The sequence below is a fragment of the Lissotriton helveticus genome, chromosome 5_1, assembly GCF_964261635.1.
Source record: "Lissotriton helveticus chromosome 5_1, aLisHel1.1, whole genome shotgun sequence".
NCBI lineage: Eukaryota > Metazoa > Chordata > Amphibia > Caudata > Salamandridae > Lissotriton > Lissotriton helveticus.
Window position 1 is genome coordinate 136240251 of NC_136065.1, and position 21057 is coordinate 136261307.

The following is a 21057-nucleotide window of genomic DNA, read 5'->3' on the forward strand; positions in this document are numbered from 1 at the left end:
AAGACTATTGCTCATTGAATGTTTATCAAATGAACTCATCCAAGGAGAATTGAGGATATAAAAAAAAATCTTTAGTTTTAAGTATTCAATGTTGTAATACAAATCTGTAATGTAAAATATTAGTTAGCTTATTTCATGGTCTTTCCCTTATTCATACTAGGTCACGTAATAACACAAAAGGCGCATACACAAGGTAAGAGAGAGGGAATTAGCAGAAAAAATAGGTTTTAAGTAAGAAAAACCCAGTTAAATACTTGCCAAATAAGACAATTATTTATAAATGCAATAATTTCTAAAAAGGTTTTCCAGGTGACTTAACAGATATATTAATAGAAGGATTAAATATTCTGCCATGCTCGACTCATGACCACACATGATCTAGCAGGCAACATCCTCAATGACATCACATATCCGATCACCAATAACATTACAGAATATTTGCAACTTACATTTTCTTAGATATCAAGGAAAGCATCACACATGGTAATATTTCTAAAGGAGTAAATTAAATGAATCCGAGTGAGGTCCTCCAGACTGACCCTCTTCATTCATACAATGCATGGAACACAGATCTCAAAGGGCTGCTGGGGCGACTTCAAAACACCCACTCAGTCTGAAATATCCTTTCCTGCGGTCAGCAGTGCCATTACATGCGTAAATGTGACATTTGCTTACCCATGAAGTCCCATAATATACTAGAAATGTGAAGTTAGATTACCAAAAAGTAGCATTGTATGACCATAATATGTGGTCATATGCACAAAAGTCATTGTACGCCAAGGCATGCCATTATATGCCCAAAAACATGGCACCCTATGTCCCAAATATAGCACGAAAGTTATATAGCAGTACCAATTCTATGCCCGAGAACGGTCACCATGTGTACAAATATACCACCATAAGCCGAAAGAGTGCCATCATATTCAAGAGGACCACCTTCTGAAGCTCAGAAGTGTCAAAGAGCCCTCATGTCAAGGAGGGGCCACTGCAGAGATGTTGACGGAAGCATCACAAGGAAGCCAAAAGTTTGGGTCGCACAGCCTAAATTCAAGCTCACTCACAACGGGCTTCAAACACCTACGCACATCCACTTGCTCGCTCACACTGCTCACTAAGCACATTCATGCTGGAGTAAGCGCGTGTGTGAGTGATGCTTAAGAGTCTCTTCTGCACAAGTTTGCTGGCCTCATGTGTGAATCTTATTGTGTGCAAGTGTGCATACAGGATTCTAGGTGTGTCAATTGTGCTGGGTGAATGAAACAGAGACTCCAAGATAGAAAAGGAGAGGGGTGGCATTTTTGTTTGTTTCTTTAGAGGGGGGTTCTAGTCAGAGCTGGCAAGGTACAATTTTGAAGGGTGAAATGTAGGTGAAGGGACCTACACTCCTCCAAAGTGAGGAGGGAGGAGTGGGGCAAACAGTATCACCACCAGAAGAGGAGGCGAGTGAAGGTGGAAGTGAGAGGAACTTGTGAGCCCACAGCAGACGGTGAGCAGGACAGCAGGATTCCCAGCAGCCTGATGTTGCTTCTGTATAATTCCCGAGCAGGAATCCACTCTCAGCTTCATAAGAAAGCAAGGACCACTCACTGGGAGAATTGGTGATTGACACTTGTGGAAGTTGCCTTCTGTCTCTGATCTGAAAGTCTGGAGAAACAGTTTCCTTACTTATCGGTCCCCTCTTTAGAACTTGAAAGGAAGGTGCACACACTACACAACATGGTACAAAGGTTTGAATATAAGCAGATGTCTTACTCATGTAATTATGCTACATCCTGATGTATACAGGACATAGAAGAATACAGATTATGCGATCTGAACATATGCAATGCGTGTTCTTCATATACTGGCTACTGTCTGGATTTAGGCAAGATGACAAACCCACAGGGGCTGGATGTTCTGAAGAACAGGTGGATGGAGGCTGGGCGAAGAACACTAGACTACTAACTCTCTTTGCCTCTCATGCACTGATTTCCTCACTTAGGGTCATTTCTAGACCATGGGGGTAGAGCCCTATTTAGTTATCTTTGGAATTCAGTCCTGTGCCTGGCGTAGTGTTGCCTGGTTGCATTAGCTTTTTATTTTCAGACTCTAGGTTTTGGCATCCATTTATTGTTTGTTGTTTTCCCCTTTAGGGTTACCGCGTTCCTTTGGTCTTATCCCATCCTTGTGTTGCTGGTCGTGCTATCTCATACCCCATTTCTCGCAACGCTTTACCAGTGTGTGCTCAGCAAACATCCGAGGCCTAGACTGGATTTCAGGTTGGCTCCGGGCTAGTCTTAGCACCATTCGCTGCTGAAACCAGAAAGCCTTGTTTCAGTTATGTGTTCCTGCCATCCAGCTGGTATATTAGACTTACGGAATGCCCCTGTCTTCCAGACGGTCAGATCACTACCTAACATAACAGACAGACAGATTGATGCCATCCCTTGAAACAGACGAAACCGCCAAAAGTGAGCTCCAGTCCAAATATCCTCTCACTCCGTTCACTGTTTCTCCCCCTAGTTTCTGTGTCTGGTGGTACGTTCCACCTAGTTCACAGCAAGGCACAGGTGGGGCTTTCAGCGGGAAACAAGTCTGGAACTGGACCGAATAAAAAGTTACATTTGAACAAGGGGTGACTTATAGTAATCCCCCTATGTCTTCTCATCTCCATCGCAAAGACCAAATATGATTACAGCATTGCTTCTCGGTGTGGTCTAAACTCTTTTTACAATTTCATCATTTCAGCTTCCCAAAACATATTTCCATGTGAAGGGAAAAGGCCCTCTATCCGAAGTTTATATAATTTCTACTCTTATGGAAAAATAAAATCCAAACACCTTGGTATCACATTATCAGGGACGATAATTATCATATCCAATATATGGCCACCAATAAAGGGGACCAAAGATTTGATAAGGGTGTATTTAGGTAGGGCACCCTTCTCGCTGCCCTATTTCCGTAATCCATAACTCCCCCCTCACCCATTCTTGCTTTCCTCAAGTACAAATCTCAGGGAGTTTTAAGGTATCTGGGATCAGTGCAAAACCCTTTACATCACATTTTCAACCCCAGAGGGCCCACGCAGCATTTCATCTGTGTGTGATCTGTAAAATTCTATTGAAAGGGGAGTGTGCTGTATCACCTTTCATATGCAATACTGTGATGCTAACTGTGAAGGTCAGTAGTACAGTAATACAATAATTTGTTTATTGTTTTCACAGCCTGTACGTGACCTGTTTCTGGAAGGAACTCAATAGCACTCAGAATTCAGGGATGGCCTCCAAATGAACAGGATCATGAAAAATTGGATGCATTAAATTGAATTGACCACCCTTAATATGAAATAATGTGAATCTATCTTGATATCAGAGGTGACCCGTAGGAGAGGACGCTGGTTTACCGAAACAAACTAAATATGGTTCCGCCGTTGCAGAGTGGATGACCACAAACTGCCTTCAGCTGAATGCAAATAAAATGGAGGTATTGCTGGTGGGGAAGGATAGAAGTCTCTGGAGTGAGCAATGGTGGCCAACTGTTCTTGGTAGTGCTCCCACCCCTAAGTCGGTCGTTAAGAACCTGGGGGTATGGAAAGACTCTACCCTCAGTTTTGAAGATCATACTAAAAAATGTTGCTGCCACGTGTTTTGGTCTTCTTCGGGGACTTAAGCCGCTGCTGAGGTTCTTTGATCCTCCTACGCACCAGCTGATTATTCGATAAGCTATCCTAGCAAGACTAGAAAATGCTAGTTCACTCCTTCTGGGGGCTAATCAGGCTGAGGTCATGCGATTGCAGCGTGTCCAAAACGCTGCCGCTAGAGCCCTGTTGGGGCTTCCGCGTAATTGTCCCTCCACTGGTGCCTTCCGGAGGCTTCATTGGCTACCCATGGCCAAGCAGATCCAATTTAAGGCTCTCTGTTCGTCTTTTAAGATCCTGAAGTTTGCTTCGCCCGGCCTCCTAGCCAACCTGCTAACCCCGTATGTTCCGACTCGCCAGTTGTGCTCCCTGGGACAGCACCTGGTTAGAGTCGCCCGAGTGAAGCGTCTTCGGGCCGGGGGGTCGATCCTTCCGCTGCTTCGCTGCTAAGCAATGGAATTCCTTGCCTTCCCAGATCCTTAGCCTGGATCGCCTGCTGGACTTCAGGAAAGCTATCAAAACTTTTCTCTTCCCCTCTGCTTAGCCGTCTACCGTCCTTCTGTATGTTCCTTGCGCCCACCTATTTTGTTCCTTAGCCTTTTGGTCCTTTCTGACGCTGGCAGCGCCGGGACGCCTCTTTGCTGAGGCAGCTGTGCGCTATATAAACTCAGGTAACATAACATTGTAAACAAACTTTGACAACTTAGGTGAGGCATGTGATCACAGTACAAATTTACAGAAAAGGAACTGGAAGACACTATCTTTATGGACAGTGCACATTCCAAGCAAATAGGACTCAAGGCAGTAAAGAAAATGCCCAAATTGTGCCTGTGGGGTGAATAGAAAAGAAGATACAACTCTACAGCTATACAGAGACTGGGTCTGCCAGAAGGGTAAAGGTTACAAATGCCAGAAGTCAACTTAAAAAGGTACTGACAGAGGCATTTCTTTAAAATAAATTCTATAGCACATCACCAGAAAATCTGCTGAAAACGGACACAGTGACCTAATTTTTTAGGAGTACCATAGTCTGACAATTAACCTATACACTGCCAGACACTTCACTTTTCTAGAATTTTCTGTTCAACGGAACGAAACGAGGATTCATAGTTTTTCTTACGGCACCAGACTTTAGCCGAATGTCGCTGTGCATCAAACAATGGGACGGGGTAACATGGTTACAATACAGGGCTGAGAGAAGGCTGACAAACTTTATCAACTGAAAATTTTCCAAAAACTGGGACCGGCCCCACATCTAAGCTGCAGAGAGGAGGACTGGAACAAGAAACACTATTGGTAACACCATCACTCAAAACAGGATGCTGTCCATTACTGGGTCAAAGTGTGTGGAAAAAATGGATACATTTTAATCCGGGAAGTAAGTAAGCCACCATTATTGGGCATGCTACGTGATTTCTTACCTGTCCAAGTCTCGCTCACATAAACCGGAGAAATATTAGTACAGTGATGTAACCCCACACTCTAGTAATAAACTTTGACCCGAAATATAAGACATGGATGGAAGTGAAGATCAAAGTGTTCTCGTGAGACAGAATTCATTAAGACCTATGAATGGAACTGAAGACAGATGAAGAACCACTGTGCTAAACTAAAAGGGACAGGTGAACAGGGCTTCCCATTTATGGGAAGCGCATCAAGGGAAAAGGTGCACAAGTGCAATAGTTGGTGAATTGCTGTCCTTGAGAGCCAATTGATTCCATCTGGTTTTTAGTTTTCACCGATTGCAAAATGAGGGTACTCTACCAGAGGGATAATCGATGCACAGTGTAAATGACCTTTGCAGGAAGTGATACGTTGCACATCAATATGAAAGACTTGTGTGTACAAAGTAGCTCAATTCACAATTTATTCGACAGCATAGAATTAGTCACTGATAAACAGATTATAAAAACGTCGAGCTTATTACCTGGTGCAACAACAAATATTTGTATCCAGGATCCCTGACATGTGATATAGGGGTCCCTGCCCTGGTGTAAAGAGTCTTGGTTGGTCAGTTTCATCCCCACTACAACTATACTGCCAACACACGTTTAATAGTATTTGAACAATAGATGACTTCTCAGCAAATCACAAAATGCTGTATTGGGGACAATCAAATTAGTTTCTTGTATTATTGCAGAAATTGGCAAAGTAAACTGATCATGCCATGTGAAGGCACCTACACCACCTTACCAGATCGACTATGTAAATGCATTCATCATACACCCCACTAAATGCTTTAAATGGGCAAATATATTTCTGTACCAGCAATTCTAACTACTGGTGCTTTGCTTCTAATGGGAAAGTCCTAGCAAGTTTTATTACAAAACATACTACGGGACAATGAGAACATACATTTCTAGACTTTCGTTTATGAATAGCCAACGGAGCCTGTCAAACATCATCAGATGCCTTCAACAGGTTCTTCAATAGTTACAAGATTCCTCAATAGATGACATACTGTGTTCCATTGCATGAATAGAGTCAAATTTGAGATTCTCATAACTGGGGTAGGTGGTCACCTCATGATCGCTTAAACTGGGAACCATAGCTGCAAACTGAAAGAATGCAAACATCTGAGAATCATTTCTACACCGACCTCTCACTTGTTCCTAAAATCAATCCTGTGGTCTCCAGAGTCGACCTACAACTTTCCAAGTTTGGAGACCATTCTGACTCCTACAAACTTTTGACAGGAAGGAGCTGACAAGAGGCCTGGTAATGGCCCACTTCGATTAAGGACGTACACACAGCTGCTGAAACAGCTCACGACAAGTTGTCGAGACTCCAAAATCAGGCTGGCATGGCTGGCATGTCAACTAGAGATTGTGCACAAGGTCTACTGAAACAATGGACGGACTATCTGCAAAGGATGGCATCCCCACGGTACCCCTGCTAGAGCTCTCTGTTCATCTAGTACATCCAGCAATCTACATTCAAAAGCCTAAACTCTGATCAATGTCTAGGGGTACATGGTCACAACCGTGAATCTCCATGAATCCAGACTCAAGGGAAGAACCTAACTTCACTGCAATAAAAAATTGAATTTCAGAGATGTAGTGCTCTGGCAATAGCAGACTGTGCGCTACATTATTAATAATATTAACAATTCACTCAGCTAAAACCTTGCCCATAGTAGCATTTCAAAATAAAATATGCAAGAGCTTACTTGCATCCACCATGACTCAGTGCCATTGAACTTTGTACCTTGAAGCAGCTCGAAGACAATGTGTGATACTACATAATGCTCCTAACTAAACACTGACGAGGAACTTTCTCATGTACAAATATTGTGCAGGAGAGTACACCATTCGCCCTGTAAAATGGTATGTATGTATGCAAATTAAATGAGCTTTTTGTTAAAAACATGAAAGAGGACTATAGTGACAAAACAGAACTGGGAAAAGAGCATCGGCCACGGGGTCAAGTTCCACACCTTTGCGTAACATTTGAAATAAAAGATGGTTTTCCAGCTCTTTGGTGGAATACACTTTTTTCAGAAAGTTCTAAACGAGGCTCAGTGGTGCCCCTCAAATGTAGGCCCACAGAAAGAGAGACACCAGGTAGTTGTCTGGAAACTAATGTCTACCACGAGCCTAAGAACTAGGCTTCAGACCCATTCTTACCCAGGAAGAAGCCCCAGGAGGATTGCAGGAGGAGGTGCGTAGCCGGCAGGAAGTCGGAGCATGACCAGTAAGAAGAAAGGAAACTAGTGACATGGAACCCAACTCATGCTAAGTAATGGAGGTGAGTAATAGAAGGGCTCCAAGCCCGTTGTTAAGCTTTTTTTTCTTCTTAGCAGCTTTTGCTGACCATCCATGCTTAAGCGTAACCTAAAATGCGAGTCCTCTCTTCTTTAACAACTTAGACACTCGTGAAAAAAACTGAAGCCTTGAAATATGGCAACTTCTGGACCACATTTTCTACAAAAGATCCTGCTGGGCACATTCTCAACCACATCAAACATTTAGTTTCACTTTTGTACATTAGTCAAATGGAATTAAGGTCTCCTTTTATTTTTATGGTCATTTAAGTATCTTTTTACTTTTATTAACTGCATTTCTAAGATCCACTTTTATGTATCTTCTCTCTGAAGCACATTTGTTTAAAAACTGTACATCCTGTCTGTTTCTTAAAGTCCACAGCACAGTTAGGTATACTTTCTCACATTAGCATAATGTTTAAGGCCTCCTTTTATCTTTCTTAAAAATGCTGCATATTTATCAATATTTTATTGCGCCTTAAAATCCCACGTTTTTAAAAAGATCCTTTTTTGGTTGCTTGACTTTCTAATTTGGGAAAACAGCTTCATACTTCAAACAAAGAGTAGCCTACACTCTAATATAATTTTTTCTTACAATTATTTCCTTTTGCATTGTTTTTCTTTTTGTTTTAACATTTTTAAAGTATACTTATTTAATTTTATTTTACACACATACCTAGTCACCTTCTGAAGTTGGGAAACACATTTAGAAATATTCGAGTCAAAGTAAAATTAAAAAACAAAGTTGAGCAGTACCATGCCAATACAGGCAGAAGAAGCTTGTTCAAACCAAGCTCAGAACACGTATGCAACTGTACATGTTTATACAACTGAAGACCACGCTCAAAGAGCCAGCAGAGGGGTATTTTGGCGAAACTTTTAAGGCTCCAGGTTCTAGCAGAATCCCAGCTTTTCAGCACAATAAATTCCTTGCACTATTTCAAGAACTACCCAGTACCACCAGCCCACCCCTCAGCAACACACGCAAGAGGATTTTAAAAGACTGAATTGTTTACAAACAATAAGTGCCATTCTAACTCTACTACGCAAATGGCGATGCTGGCGACGATGTTGGCAAGCACGGGGTATTGTGGTGTTGCCAATATAAGGAAGTTTTAAATTGTACATGTATGCAGAGTACCTCAGATGGGAGCATTACAGAGTTCCATACACTCAGATGTAAATCCCCATTCTGGTCAAAACATATTAAGACAACCCAATCTGAAATGATTGTTCTTTATGGATTCCTCCATGCCAGTGAGGAATCCATGAAGAACAATGATCACACTGCATCATAAATGCAAGGTGCCATCAGAAGGAAAAGGGATAATCAAATAATCAGGCCTGCTTACTCTCTGCATGTACTGAGCATTCGAGGCAGGGGCAAGAGAGAGATCGCCTGGGCATGGGAAAGCGGACAGACATTTCCTCTCTATGCTAACTAATTTCAATGACAGAAACAAATGTAGACATAAATCCATGCACATCCAACAATACACAAGCATAAGAAAGTGCTGCCAGTAGGGTCAATGGGCTGCTACTAAACAAACATTCCTAGACACATGAAGGTGCACTAGGCTACTTTATCCCAAATCTAACCAAACCCACCCATATTTTGCACTGCCTACAATAAAGGAAGGGGACAGGCATTTATTTAGAGTCACTCCAAAGAAACGCTCTACCACAGATTTTGCTCATCTACTTTTGTTGTGTACATCTGCACACTTATGAAAAGCACATGCTACTTTTGTAACCACACAGGCACCGAGCTGCAACTCTACCACACATTCGGTCTGTCACTCTGAAGGTTTGGAGCGATGCAGCAACATCTTGCAGGAGCTGGCATGACAGACCCCAACATATGACCGCAACATCTGCAAATGTGGTGGACTAGCAACCCATTACTCATATGTAGTTTGCACTGTTTGGGGTGGGGGGGGGAGCTGGACTAGGACTGCACACAGCATTCCTAAAGCTGATCCTCCAACATCTCAAGAGCCAGCCAGCCAATGGAAGGATTCAATGGTCCCACTTCCCAACAGTCAGCCATCCAATTGCAGGGCTCAGCGGTCACATGTGCAATGTGAGTGAAAGTGCAGGTCCGAATCATGGGAAATGGCCGTGCGGCTATTGGTGCAGGATGATCGGCTGTTCTGCAGACCCGTGCAGGTGGCCAATAATATAAGCCCTGCAGTTATAAACCTGTACTGGTCAACTCTCAATGTTAAAAAATCAGCAGTCCTCTAGGGCACGCGTGCACTAAACTTTATCTGGAATGCAGACTCCTTCCATTTACCCAAAACTGTTACCCACTGAAATTCTATAAATGTAGGCACAATTTTGGGAAAGGTATAATAATCCTTTTTAGTACTAAATAAATTTAGAGAGCTTGTGCATCCGATCTCCTCTTAGCAACTTTTTATAAATAAAAGTTACACTTATTTTGTCAGGTGACCCGGAATATCGATGTTCCCACTGTGCTTTCGTAGGCTTTGACTATGGAAATTTTTGTTGTGGGTCTAAGGTCCATGCGCAAAGTCCCATGCTGGAGAATAGCTAGTTCTACCAGACAACTCCACATCAGCTGCTCCTATTCCTAGGCTTGTTCTTTCAAAGCTTTCCCATCAGAGTTTACAGTGATTAAGTTGTGCTGGTAGCTGTAGGTAGAGGGCATTGGTGTAAGAAGCATCCAATCGCCCCCAACATTGCTGTATTTCTATGCCCTGAAATGGAAAGGAATAAAATGCCCCCAAATATTCGAGGAAAGAATGGGTTACTAGTCATCGACCAAAATTATTTGGGGAAAGTATTTTTGTGAGCCGAGTTCTTCTTTTGCCAAACAGTAAGATGAAAAATACAAGCATGTAATTAAACATGTATTACATATAAACACGCACCCCAGAGGCAGTGGGGCATTGGCGGGTGAGGGGGGGGAGCTTTAACAGATGGCACACCCATTTCTGGCAAAAGGCACTGATTTATCATCATCAAACTTCGACCCTGCAGGGGGCTCCTAAGCACAGCTTTGGGCTGGGGCACTCATTTGTTGCAGAACATTCAAGGGCTGGACACATGGTATGGTGCTCAGATAGGGAAAACCAGCAAACATAGGGGCAAATGAATTAAAATAACTACGTCAAAAGCCAATTTTTCATTTGTGTTTTTTTGGCATCTTAGTGTGTTTAAACTACATCTTCAGGTTACAGTAATTCAAAATCAAAAGTAAGGGTTCTTTACCCCATTGATAATCGCATTTCCCCGTGATGTGCATTAAAACTACAAAGGTTTTCAATGCCTGTTCTTAAATTCACTTACCTGCTAGGAAGCACTCATCATATTCTATTACAGGGAATTACAGAATACACAATCAAACCTATTCTATATTTTTCGCATTATATACATTGTTGTCTTTGGGGTCACATTTCCATATCGTTGATCAACTGCAATTAATGAGATTTATTTCACACATGTGATGAGTAATAATTGATGGACGGGGTGTTACTTGTGTCAATTATGCGTTTGAAAGCCACTAGGATAAAAGAAGTACAATACATGTCATGCAGTGATGTTTGGTACCCTACGACAGTCACTACATCAATTTTCAATCAGTCAGCCATTTAATAAACCACTACATGTTATAAGGTGAGAATTCAGGATCTAAACATGGAGGCATAAATACAAAGGAAGAGTGCAGTCAGGGCACACAGGGAAAGGATCCCTGCCACAGGCATGAAGAGCACGCAAACTGCACGACTGGCGAAAGGGTGCAGTGGCATAGAGAGAGGCGTGCAACAAGGAAGCACGAGGGGACAAGGGTCGTCTCAGGACATGAATGAAGAGGAGAAGAGGTACAATATTTGAGCACGGGGACAAGGATACATTCTTGGGGCATCAAAAGAGCGGACGTGCAATATGGAGGCGGGACGGGGTACATTGTGGAGGCATTCACAGAGACAATATGAAAGTCCTTCCGTTCCCGTACAATATGAAAGTCCTCTCCGTTCCCATCTCAAGTATTGCAAACTGCTGAAAACGTGCCTCTTTGTCTCTGAAATAGTTTTTTCTCCGCTCCTGGCGATCCACAATGCTGATAATCATCTGGCAGGATTCAACTGAAAATTGCATACATTACCCACAAAGCTCTGCACTTCAACACCCCACGCTACCTCGATCAGAAACTTCAGCTTTCAGGTGGCTCCGGATCTTCTAGAAGCTCCAGCACCCTACTGCTGAAACCACAGACTCTTCAAAAAGAAAACTTACAACAGAGCCTGTCTGTGCCCCGAGAATTTGGAACTCCCTCCCCCTGAAATCAGACAATCCTTCAATTGCATCTTTCAAGAAAGAAGTCAAACTACTTTTTATGTACAGATTTTTTCCCTAGACCCTAGGACCTCCTCTCTCAGAGTATATCATTGTTCTACAACACCACTCTTGACTACTGCTCGCTTCTTATGCTAATGTCTTTTTTTTATCCATCTGTCTTAACATTTAGGTGACACCGCCCTCATCTAGGGGAATTTCCTTATCCTGTACCTTTCTTGATTACGAACTTATTGGTTCTCTATGTCTCTGCTCCTTAAGCATTTGTAAAGCGCTCTGATAGTTGCGAGGGCCATGCACGCGCTATAGAAAACTATCAAGATAAAATAAATAAATAAATAGAAAGCTTTCCCTCAAACTGTGCATAGTGGGAAACTCTGGAGAGTTGGTGTCACTCGCAGTGAAGCAGCCTTAATTCAGCAGAGAGCCAGCCATGAAGCCCTTGACGCTGTGGGCGGCCATTTGCCGCTGGTCTCAGGAAACCTAATTGGCTGCTCTGGTTGGTGAAAGGGTGCAGGGGAAGCTCAGGATGTCTGCCAATAAGGCTATCCATTGAAACTATCGGAAGAATGTAAGAAGCAAGCTTCAAGCATGCCTTTTGCCTCTCTTTTGGTGGTCTCCCACTTCTAACCACTCGCTCACCACCATTCCCACCATCACCACACTGGTAGACCCTCAGTGGATAATGACAAGCTTCTTTGCAACCAACGCAATGCACCATGTCTATGGGAACACACATCGTGCTGAGCTCTCACTGCCTACCAAGGGCTGAATGTGGCTGCCTGCGTTTTATCATTTGCTGGTCATGTGCAGCTTAATTGCATTTTTGTATACAGTGTTTTCTACCATAGATTTAGCCATTTGGCAGCCCACTAAATGCCAAATATTCCTTCAGCTGAACTTAACTTTATATTTCTTATCGACCTCAGGAGGATGCAAGGCTTGGTAATCCCTGCTAAGATTCGAATTTGTGACCTGCAGGTCAAACATCCCAGCAATGTGCTTTTAAAGCACTCCGCTATGTCCGTGACCATAGTACATGCACACCCTCCACAGCATCCTGGGACGTTTCCAAACTAGCCACGTGGCCTGTTGCGGGTGTGCGTGGTATGCGTGTTAACTTTACACCGTGAACATGGAGAACACAGGGGATTCTAGGACTTCTCTGGCTTAGAGTTCTTCACCCAATGCCAACCAAGGTTCATGGGACCCTCAGATCTTCAATTCCCAAAGGAACATGATGCTTAAAAACAACATATGAGGGAACAGGTTCCACAGGGCGTGGCCTTCAGCACTTCCCAAGTTTGTCTGAATATTTGTGTTCAGTAGACCTAGTGTACAGAATTAAAACTACTGGGCTGATAATGTGTAATAATAAAACTAAAAGAACATAGAGTCGTGCTTTGAAAAACGGAAAAACCAAGGTGCAACAAATGCATTTATTCACAAAATTCCAACACATTACGGGACCTAGCTAACTCCCCATGTCAAATAGAATAAACAAGGCTCACAACTGTTACAACAAAACTAAATAATGAAACATGCACAAGAGAAGGACAAATGTACAGTTACAAGGAAAGAGCCAGAAACCGAGGTGTGAACGCTGTCTGGACTACCAAGACGTGCAGGAAAACTACAGATAAACAGTATTTTCGAGATCCATACAGCAACTTTTCACTACGAAAAAGAAGACCATTTGAGGATTGAATGACGTAAGGAAAGGAAAAAAAATCTGCAGAGCGGTCCTAACCCGATCTAAGCTTTTCCCCCTTACCCGACCAGCCATGTCCTTCCATCTCCCACTCTTCCTACTTCTATTACGGTCTCTGTTTTTGCTTCCAGACTTCATTACATCTCCTTCCACGCCTCTAGATCACATCCAACTGTATTTACTGTTCCTTCTTGATTCATCTCTTTCATCTTTGCCCATCATTGGCTCATATCTTCTCTGTTAGACTGGCATGCCAGCCTCCACTACTCAACTTTCTCATCTCCTGCTTCCGCTTTACAACTCTAGCCCGCTCCCTTTATGCATGCTGTGTTCTCACTACAACCCGCCCCGTACCACCCCGCCCCAACCCCAACCCCAACCCACCCTCTCGGACACCATGCGCAGCAAATTAAATACATCTTGAATACTGTTGGTTTCTCAGCCTTTTCACTCCTTACGGTGCCACCCACTCTGGCTTTCTTTTTCATTTTTATTTAAACTTTGAGAACTCCGAGCTGCTTTCAGGCTGGTCTGGAGACTTACTCCCTAATGTGATGCCTCTGCACCACACAACACTGCTGTGTGAGTGGAGAAGTGTGGCTCAATGGTTAGAGCATATAAACAAAAGGAGGTCTCCTTAAAAATCCATCAAGGGACAAGGAGAAAACAGTGTAAGAAATAAACAAACGTCGCTAGGGCCCAGGGTTGGGGAGAGGACTGGCAGCTGATCAGCTGCCAGTCCTCTCCCCAACCCTGGGCCCTAGGGACGTTTGTTTATTTCTTTCAATGGTTAGAGCGGCAGACCCTGATGCAGAGTTCTGGCCAGGGACCAGGGTTCAATTCCCGCCTCGGAGGGTCTTGAGCTAAAAAATTCCACGGACCTGATAATTCTCGCCTCGGTGCCTATTCCAATCATGGAGTCCCACTCTGCAACTCTGGGCACTAGCTTGCTTAATCTCCACAACGGCCCCCACAACGCTAAGGATGCCTGGCCTCCACCTTTGGGGGTGCCCAGGAGTGGACACCTCACAGGGAAAGCCAGGATGGGTTCCACAGCGGTATTCGTACAAGCGCCTTGAGACCCTTGCGGGTGAGTAGTGTGCTCTACAAGTATCAATTTACATTTTTTACATTTTGTGACTCCCCCCTGCACCCTCCAACATTCTCACAGAACTCTCAAAGTATGAAACTGTACCCACATAAATCACATACGCTTTCTTACAATGTTACACATTTACTTTGAAAGACTAAACATTTGGTTTAGGAAAAAAATAAATTTTTTATGACAGTGACAAATTCATGGCTCAAACAGTAATGAATTTCAAGTCAAAGGGTGGAAATTATTTCTATTTCTCGGAGACTAAATGCTTTTTTGAAAATTGTAAGGCACTGTAACCCCGTCGCTGTTATGGGTCATTCCACACAACGCAGTAAGGTATTTTAACCTCATCACTTACACTATTCTGTCATGTGCCCTAGACTTGACCTCAAACTCCAAAGGGCCATGACCAACCCACTCTCGACCCAATGCACTTACCCTAATTCTGAGTCACACCTTTAACGTCACCTTAACAATAACCCTATTCCTAGACTGGGACCTCAAATTAAGCCTAATAGTATCTATAACCTTTGCCCTAAAGTTTACCATGGGCCCAATGTGCACCCTTACACCAAAGGCAAGTGTATCATTTACCTAGAATATAATCCTAAACCTCTCTGTAACCCTTGCCTTTATGTTTGCGAACTGAGATTAGACCCTTCGCTGCCAGGTGTCTGCGGACTCCAGTGTCACACATGTAACCAGTGTTTGCCCAGATGTTACTCAAACACTGGAGGGGCACTTCCCTTAAGATCTGTGACTGATGCCAAAATAAGTATGTACACAAGTCACACTGTACTGTCGTGCTGGATACACCTCTATAGGACACAAATGCACATAAGGCAGTCCTTGGTGTAAATATCCTATAACATTTTCAATTTTTTGGGGGGGTGGGTTTTGGGGAACAGCTGGTTTCTATCCCAAACTATTCACTATTGGAAGTATTGTTTTTTCAAACTTAATGCTTATATCTTTTTCTCGGTTTGATTCATGCCTTTGAGCCATATTTTCCGTACATCCACATAAGACATCTTTTATATAGTCCACGACCGCGCTGAAAATTTGTTGTGGATCCTGGCCTCCCTGAGCCTATGTTGGACACCTGACCAACACATCACAACAATGCCAGCCTTTTCTCTCTTGAAAACTCTGTAAAACTGATCAACCACTGGACACACGCATTCCTCATATATAGTGTTATTTTATGCATATTCCATTCTGTGTCATATGTTTCATGTTCTTCGCTTGCAAGAAGCCACAATACCAATGAAGAATTGGGGATGTGCATTACCTGAGTATCCACCGGTTGACTTGATGTACATCTGACCGTACTGCTCTTCCACCATGGTGTCATACGCCTCATCGTCCTCCTCGTCCTCTTCGTTGTGGTACGAAGTGGGACTATCAGTAGTGGGAATGCTGCTTGCTCCTGGGCTGGTGCGCTCCCCCTGGGAATACTGCACCTGCTGTATGTTTGGGATCAGTGTCGCTAAGCTTGGCATTCCGTAATAGGAGAACCGCGATAGCTTGAGGGGGGCTGTGGCCCCAATGTTCCCTCCTGCAGTGTCCCTTGAGGAAGGTTCTAGAGGCCGCTTCGTTGGAAGGCCCGCTGGCTGCAACTCGAGGTTCTCGTGTTTTATCCTGGTCAGAAGTGGGATGGGCAGCGTCGGGGAGGCGGCGTAACGCACAGACACGGGCTGCAACTGGTTGCATGGGCTTTGCGGCTCTGAATTGCCATCTTCGATCATGGTGGTCTGCGAGTCGCAATGCGGGGAGCTTACTTTGAACATCAAGTCCGTGCCTCGTTCCACAATGTGCTGGATCTGCAGGAACCCAGCCGTGTACATCACCACCAGCTGCTCGCTGGCAGCCATGGTGAGCTTTCCAGTGTAACAAAATGAGAGGATCTGCTGGAAGCATGCCGGGGGCACAGTCGCGGGCAGCTCAAACGCACTCTTGCTGTTGCCGCTAAACAAGTCCCGGAAGTACAAGCTACTGGCCGCCAGGACCGCCCGGTGAGCCTTGAACGCTTGCCCCTTGACCACGATGGAAACGTCACAATAAAGTCCCTGGATCCGCTGCTCATTCAGACAGCCCAAAACAGTGTTCCCAAAATTGGGAATCTCTATGTGCAACATCTGGGACATGACTGGAGCTCCTCTAGGCCTTCAGTGCAGCTGAATTCGGAGAAGGAGACATCTGGAAAAGGAAACAGCAAACAGTCAGGTATAAGATAAAGACCACAAATGAGCAGTAAATAAGATGAGCTGGATAAAAAAGCATACAACACACTACCGCAAGACAGATGTGGCTCAAGGGCTAGACAGCTAAACTTAAAACCAGGACATCATTGTTTGAACCCAATTTTACTCACTTGACGAGATGGTGTGATCCTGGGCAAACAGTGCTATCTCGTTGTGTGCCAATTCACCTAACTGCCCAATTTGAATCAATCCTCTACAACCAGGCTTGATACCAATAATACATTAAAAATCAATTTAAAATATACACTTTTAAATTACAAAAAGTCCCCTGAATGCTTACAAAAAAAAGCTGTAGTGAGTGAATCCTAGAATTTAATGTTGTTCAACCTCTGAAATGATGATACAGGTGCTGCCGTCCACCAGCATCTGAACTTCTCAATATCTGAAGGATATATATATATATATATATATATATATATATATATATATATATGTATATATATATATATATATATATATATATACACATATATATATATATATACACATATATATACACATGGCCCAATGCCAGCTTCAAATTAAGAACATCCGAGAAAAAAGGGGTCTCTCTGATGCATTTATACACCTAAAAGGAAATATGACTACATCCATACATCTGTATCCATCTATATATATCTATACATATGCATACATATATATACAATGTGTCTCGGTTTTGTTGTTTTACAAAAATCGTTATCTCTACAGATCTGCTTCAAACACCCCCCCGGCCGCATTGGTTCCGTCATGCTGGGGTCACCTCGGGTAATGCCTCGCCTCTGGCGGCCTCAGACTGAACGTGCAGACTAATGCTCACCGTGTATGCATTAGAATATTCCACTGCCGAGAATGGGGGACAACAGGCAGGTGGGTGAGACCTGCGATTCTTCCGGCGAGACTCGGCGGGCACCAAACGAGAGAGGCTGGCAGGTGGCAGCAGAGGCGAGCGGTCGGACGGTGGCACGGCGGGGGCACTGGGCTCTGAAAGTTGCACGCAGCTTCGGTGTGTGCGTGGTCTATACCGGGAGCCTTGCTGCAGTGCACGCACACACCCCGTCTGGCGCACGGTAGCACAGACCGATGCTGCGTGTATAAACAATGCACGGCGTCTGGAGCGCAGACCGCGCCATCGCTGTGCAGACGAGGCTGGCAAGACCCCCGGAGCCCCCGTCTCGACAAGAAAGGCTGAGTTGACAAAGTGCAAGGCTAGCTCGCCAAGTCAGACAGCGCCCCCTCCCCCTCGGTGTCTGGGTTGATCTCAGGCAATGCTGCTGCTGCTGAGGACAGAGTCGAGCCCAGCTCAGGTGAACGTCGATCTGTTCCACCCTGAGGGGCGTTCAGTGCATCAAACCTTTGAGCACGTAGGGGGTGAGCAGCCACTGCTGGTGCACGCAGGCTGTCTGGAGGAGAAAATTAAGCAATACCAGCCCCTCCCGCCCCCGTTCAAGTACTGAGCATCCCAGAACACATCCCTGCCTTAAGAGAAAAGCTACAAGAAACTCAAATAAAACAGGTTTAGATGCAGCTTGGGTGCAAAGGTATTTAAATCAAACACGCGGCAAACAGCAAGGGTACCAAGGTCTGTACCCCAACGTGTTTACAGATAGCAAGGATTTTAAATCAAACATGTTTACAGACAGCAAGGATTTTAAATCAAACACGCTGCAAACAGCAAGGGTGCCAAGGTATGTACTCAAAAGTGTTTACATGGGTACCCAGGACTTTAAATCACACATGTTTACTGGCAGCAAGGATACCCATGTCTTTAAATCAAACATGTTACAGGCAGCAAGGGTACCCATGTCTTTAAATCAAACATGTTACAGGCAGCAAGGGTACCCATGTCTTTAAATCAAACATGTTACAGGCAGCAAGGGTACCCATGTCTTTAAATCAAACATGTTACATGCAGCAAGGGTACCCATGTCTTTAAATCAAACATGTTACAGGCAGCAAGGGTACCCATGTCTTTAAATCAAACATGTTACTGGCAGCAAGGATACCCATGTCTTTAAATCAAACATGTTACTGGCAGCAAGGATACCCATGTCTTTAAATCAAACATGTTACAGGCAGCAAGGGTACCCATGTCTTTAAATCAAACATGTTACAGGCAGCAAGGGTACCCATGTCTTTAAATCAAACATGTTACAGGCAGCAAGAATAGCCATGTCTTTAAATCAAACATGTTACAGGCAGCAAGGGTACCCATGTCTTTAAATCAAACATGTTACAGGCAGCAAGAATAGCCATGTCTTTAAATCAAACATGTTTACAGGCAGCAAGGGTACCCATGTCTTTAAATCAAACGTGTTACAGGCAGCAAGAATACCCATGTCTTTAAATCAAACGTGTTATAGGCAGCAAGAATACCCATGTCTTTAAATCAAATATGTTACAGGCAGCAAGAATACCCATGTCTTTAAATCAAACGTGTTACAGGCAGCAAGGGTACCCATGTCTTTAAATCAAACGTGTTACAGGCAGCAAGAATAGCCATGTCTTTAAATCAAACGTGTTACAGGCAGCAAGGGTACCCATATCTTTAAATCAAACATGTTACAGGCAGCAAGGGTACCCATGTCTTTAAATCAAACATCTTACAATGGTACCCATGTCTGTAACCAAACATATTTGGAGCCATGAAGGGTACCAGTGTCCCTGCAGGGCGTGTCTAATACCACAGAAGGCTATTTAGAAGGGTCTAAAGTGCGGGTGCATCGTGGCAAGGAAACCCCTCCGTGCCCACAGGGAGGCTTCCTGAAATAACTACATTCCAGAAAGTTGAAAAGCAAAAGCATGAACCGTCCGGCCAGTGGCAGAGAGAGGGAGGGGCAAAGGGCGCAGAAGTTGGCATGTGTGGAATAAACTATTTGTCTGGACCGCGGAAACAGTGAATCTCTCTGATTTGGGTCAAACAACCTGCTAAACAACGCATCGCCTGCTGTATATCCGGCAGCCGGACCAGTAACGCCCGTTCACCGCTTGCATCCAGACCAGTGTGGCCAATGGGATCATCTCTGCAGAGTTTGAATAAAGAGGGTCCCTTACAGAACTTCGAAGACCCCTCCCCACTTACCTTACCAGAGCAGAGCAGGTTCAGAACAGGACGCTTCAGCGCCAGACTCCAGCTCAGCATCCGGGCTGAAATGCAGAGGACCACACAAAAAAAAAAAAAAAAAACCAGAAGAGTTGCAAAAAAAAAAAAAAAAAGCCCTGTGCTTGTGTGTGCTGGAGCCGCCGAAGCTTTCCTTCAAGTCGGAGCTCCGGTGCAGCGCTGCGCATCTCAATGAGAGGCCGGACCCAGATTAACATTCAGCCCGCTCGGCGCGATGAATAGAGCCCTTTCATTCGGAGCCCAGCAAATGCCAGCTTTCAAAAGCCAGGCTTGGAAAGGGAGGAGAAAAAGTGCGCGGTGCCCGGGTGCCAGAGGAATGCTGCGAGCGCCGGGCCCGGACGGGCGCTGATGAGTCACCGCAGTGCACAGAGGCTGGCAGCGGCGGCGGCGGGCGCAGGGGTGCGCGCCCAGGAAGCGCTGCGCGGTGCCACGGCAACTGCCAAGGCGCCGCGCATGGATGGCGCACTTTTACATATGCATGACGCCGTAAAGTGCCTCCGCTGCCGCTCAGAGTGTCCAGGCATCTAAACTATTCCAAACAGTCTGCAGAGCTGGCGGGGACGGCGCGCAACTCCTCCGGTGGAAGTGGGGGGGAGCTGCTGGCTGTGGTGCATGCCCACCCCGAGTCTGGCAAGCCCCCCGGCCCCCGCCTCTGCCCCTCCCGCCGCCCCAGGGATCATTACAGGGTATTTAAATATTAAAAGGCGCAGTTCAGAAGTGCAGACGCAATGCCTGATGGCTGCAGCAGCCGCCGCCGCGCAGAGAACATCGAGGCGCAGAATGGAGGCTGCATGTACCTGTCTCAGGCGCGCGTGGGCGGCTGGAGTGTCTTTCTACACCGCATTAACAAGTTTGCTTCTTGAAACGTTTCAATACCATCCGCCGAGAGCCTCTTAAAGATGCAGGAGGCTTTAAAAAGTTCACCCACCATAAAAGTTCACAGGCGCTTCTTTCTGGGCGGCTGGCCAACACGCCCCCGCGAGGACCTCTTCATTCCATCCCCTGGTTAATCAGTAGCCCTAAGACCACCCTCTGGAACATTTGTGATGAGACATCAATAATCATGCACCGATCAATAAAACACGCTCCAGACACAAACACATCCACAATGCCTTCTTTAAAATTAGCCGGAGTGAGTAGCGCCTCTTTCATGTTAGCACCTAGCAAGCAAGTAGTGCCTG

At 44.7% G+C, this 21057-nt stretch overlaps 1 protein-coding gene across 7 annotated transcripts in view; it reads right to left on the bottom strand.

The window, feature by feature from the left end:
• NACC2 (NACC family member 2) overlaps nt 1-21057 on the bottom strand; it is a 448494-nt gene that overhangs the window by 67040 nt on the left and 360397 nt on the right. For 6 of the 7 annotated variants that reach the window (XM_078641890.1, XM_078641889.1, XM_078641888.1 and 3 more), the window contains one exon: nt 15804-16711. In XM_078641890.1, coding sequence (XP_078498016.1) covers nt 15804-16659 — 856 coding nt within the window. In that variant the 5' untranslated portion in view covers nt 16660-16711. Of the gene's footprint in view, nt 1-15803; nt 16712-19837; nt 19933-21057 lie in introns of those variants that run through there. The other variant, XM_078641891.1, reaches the window with a different exon arrangement.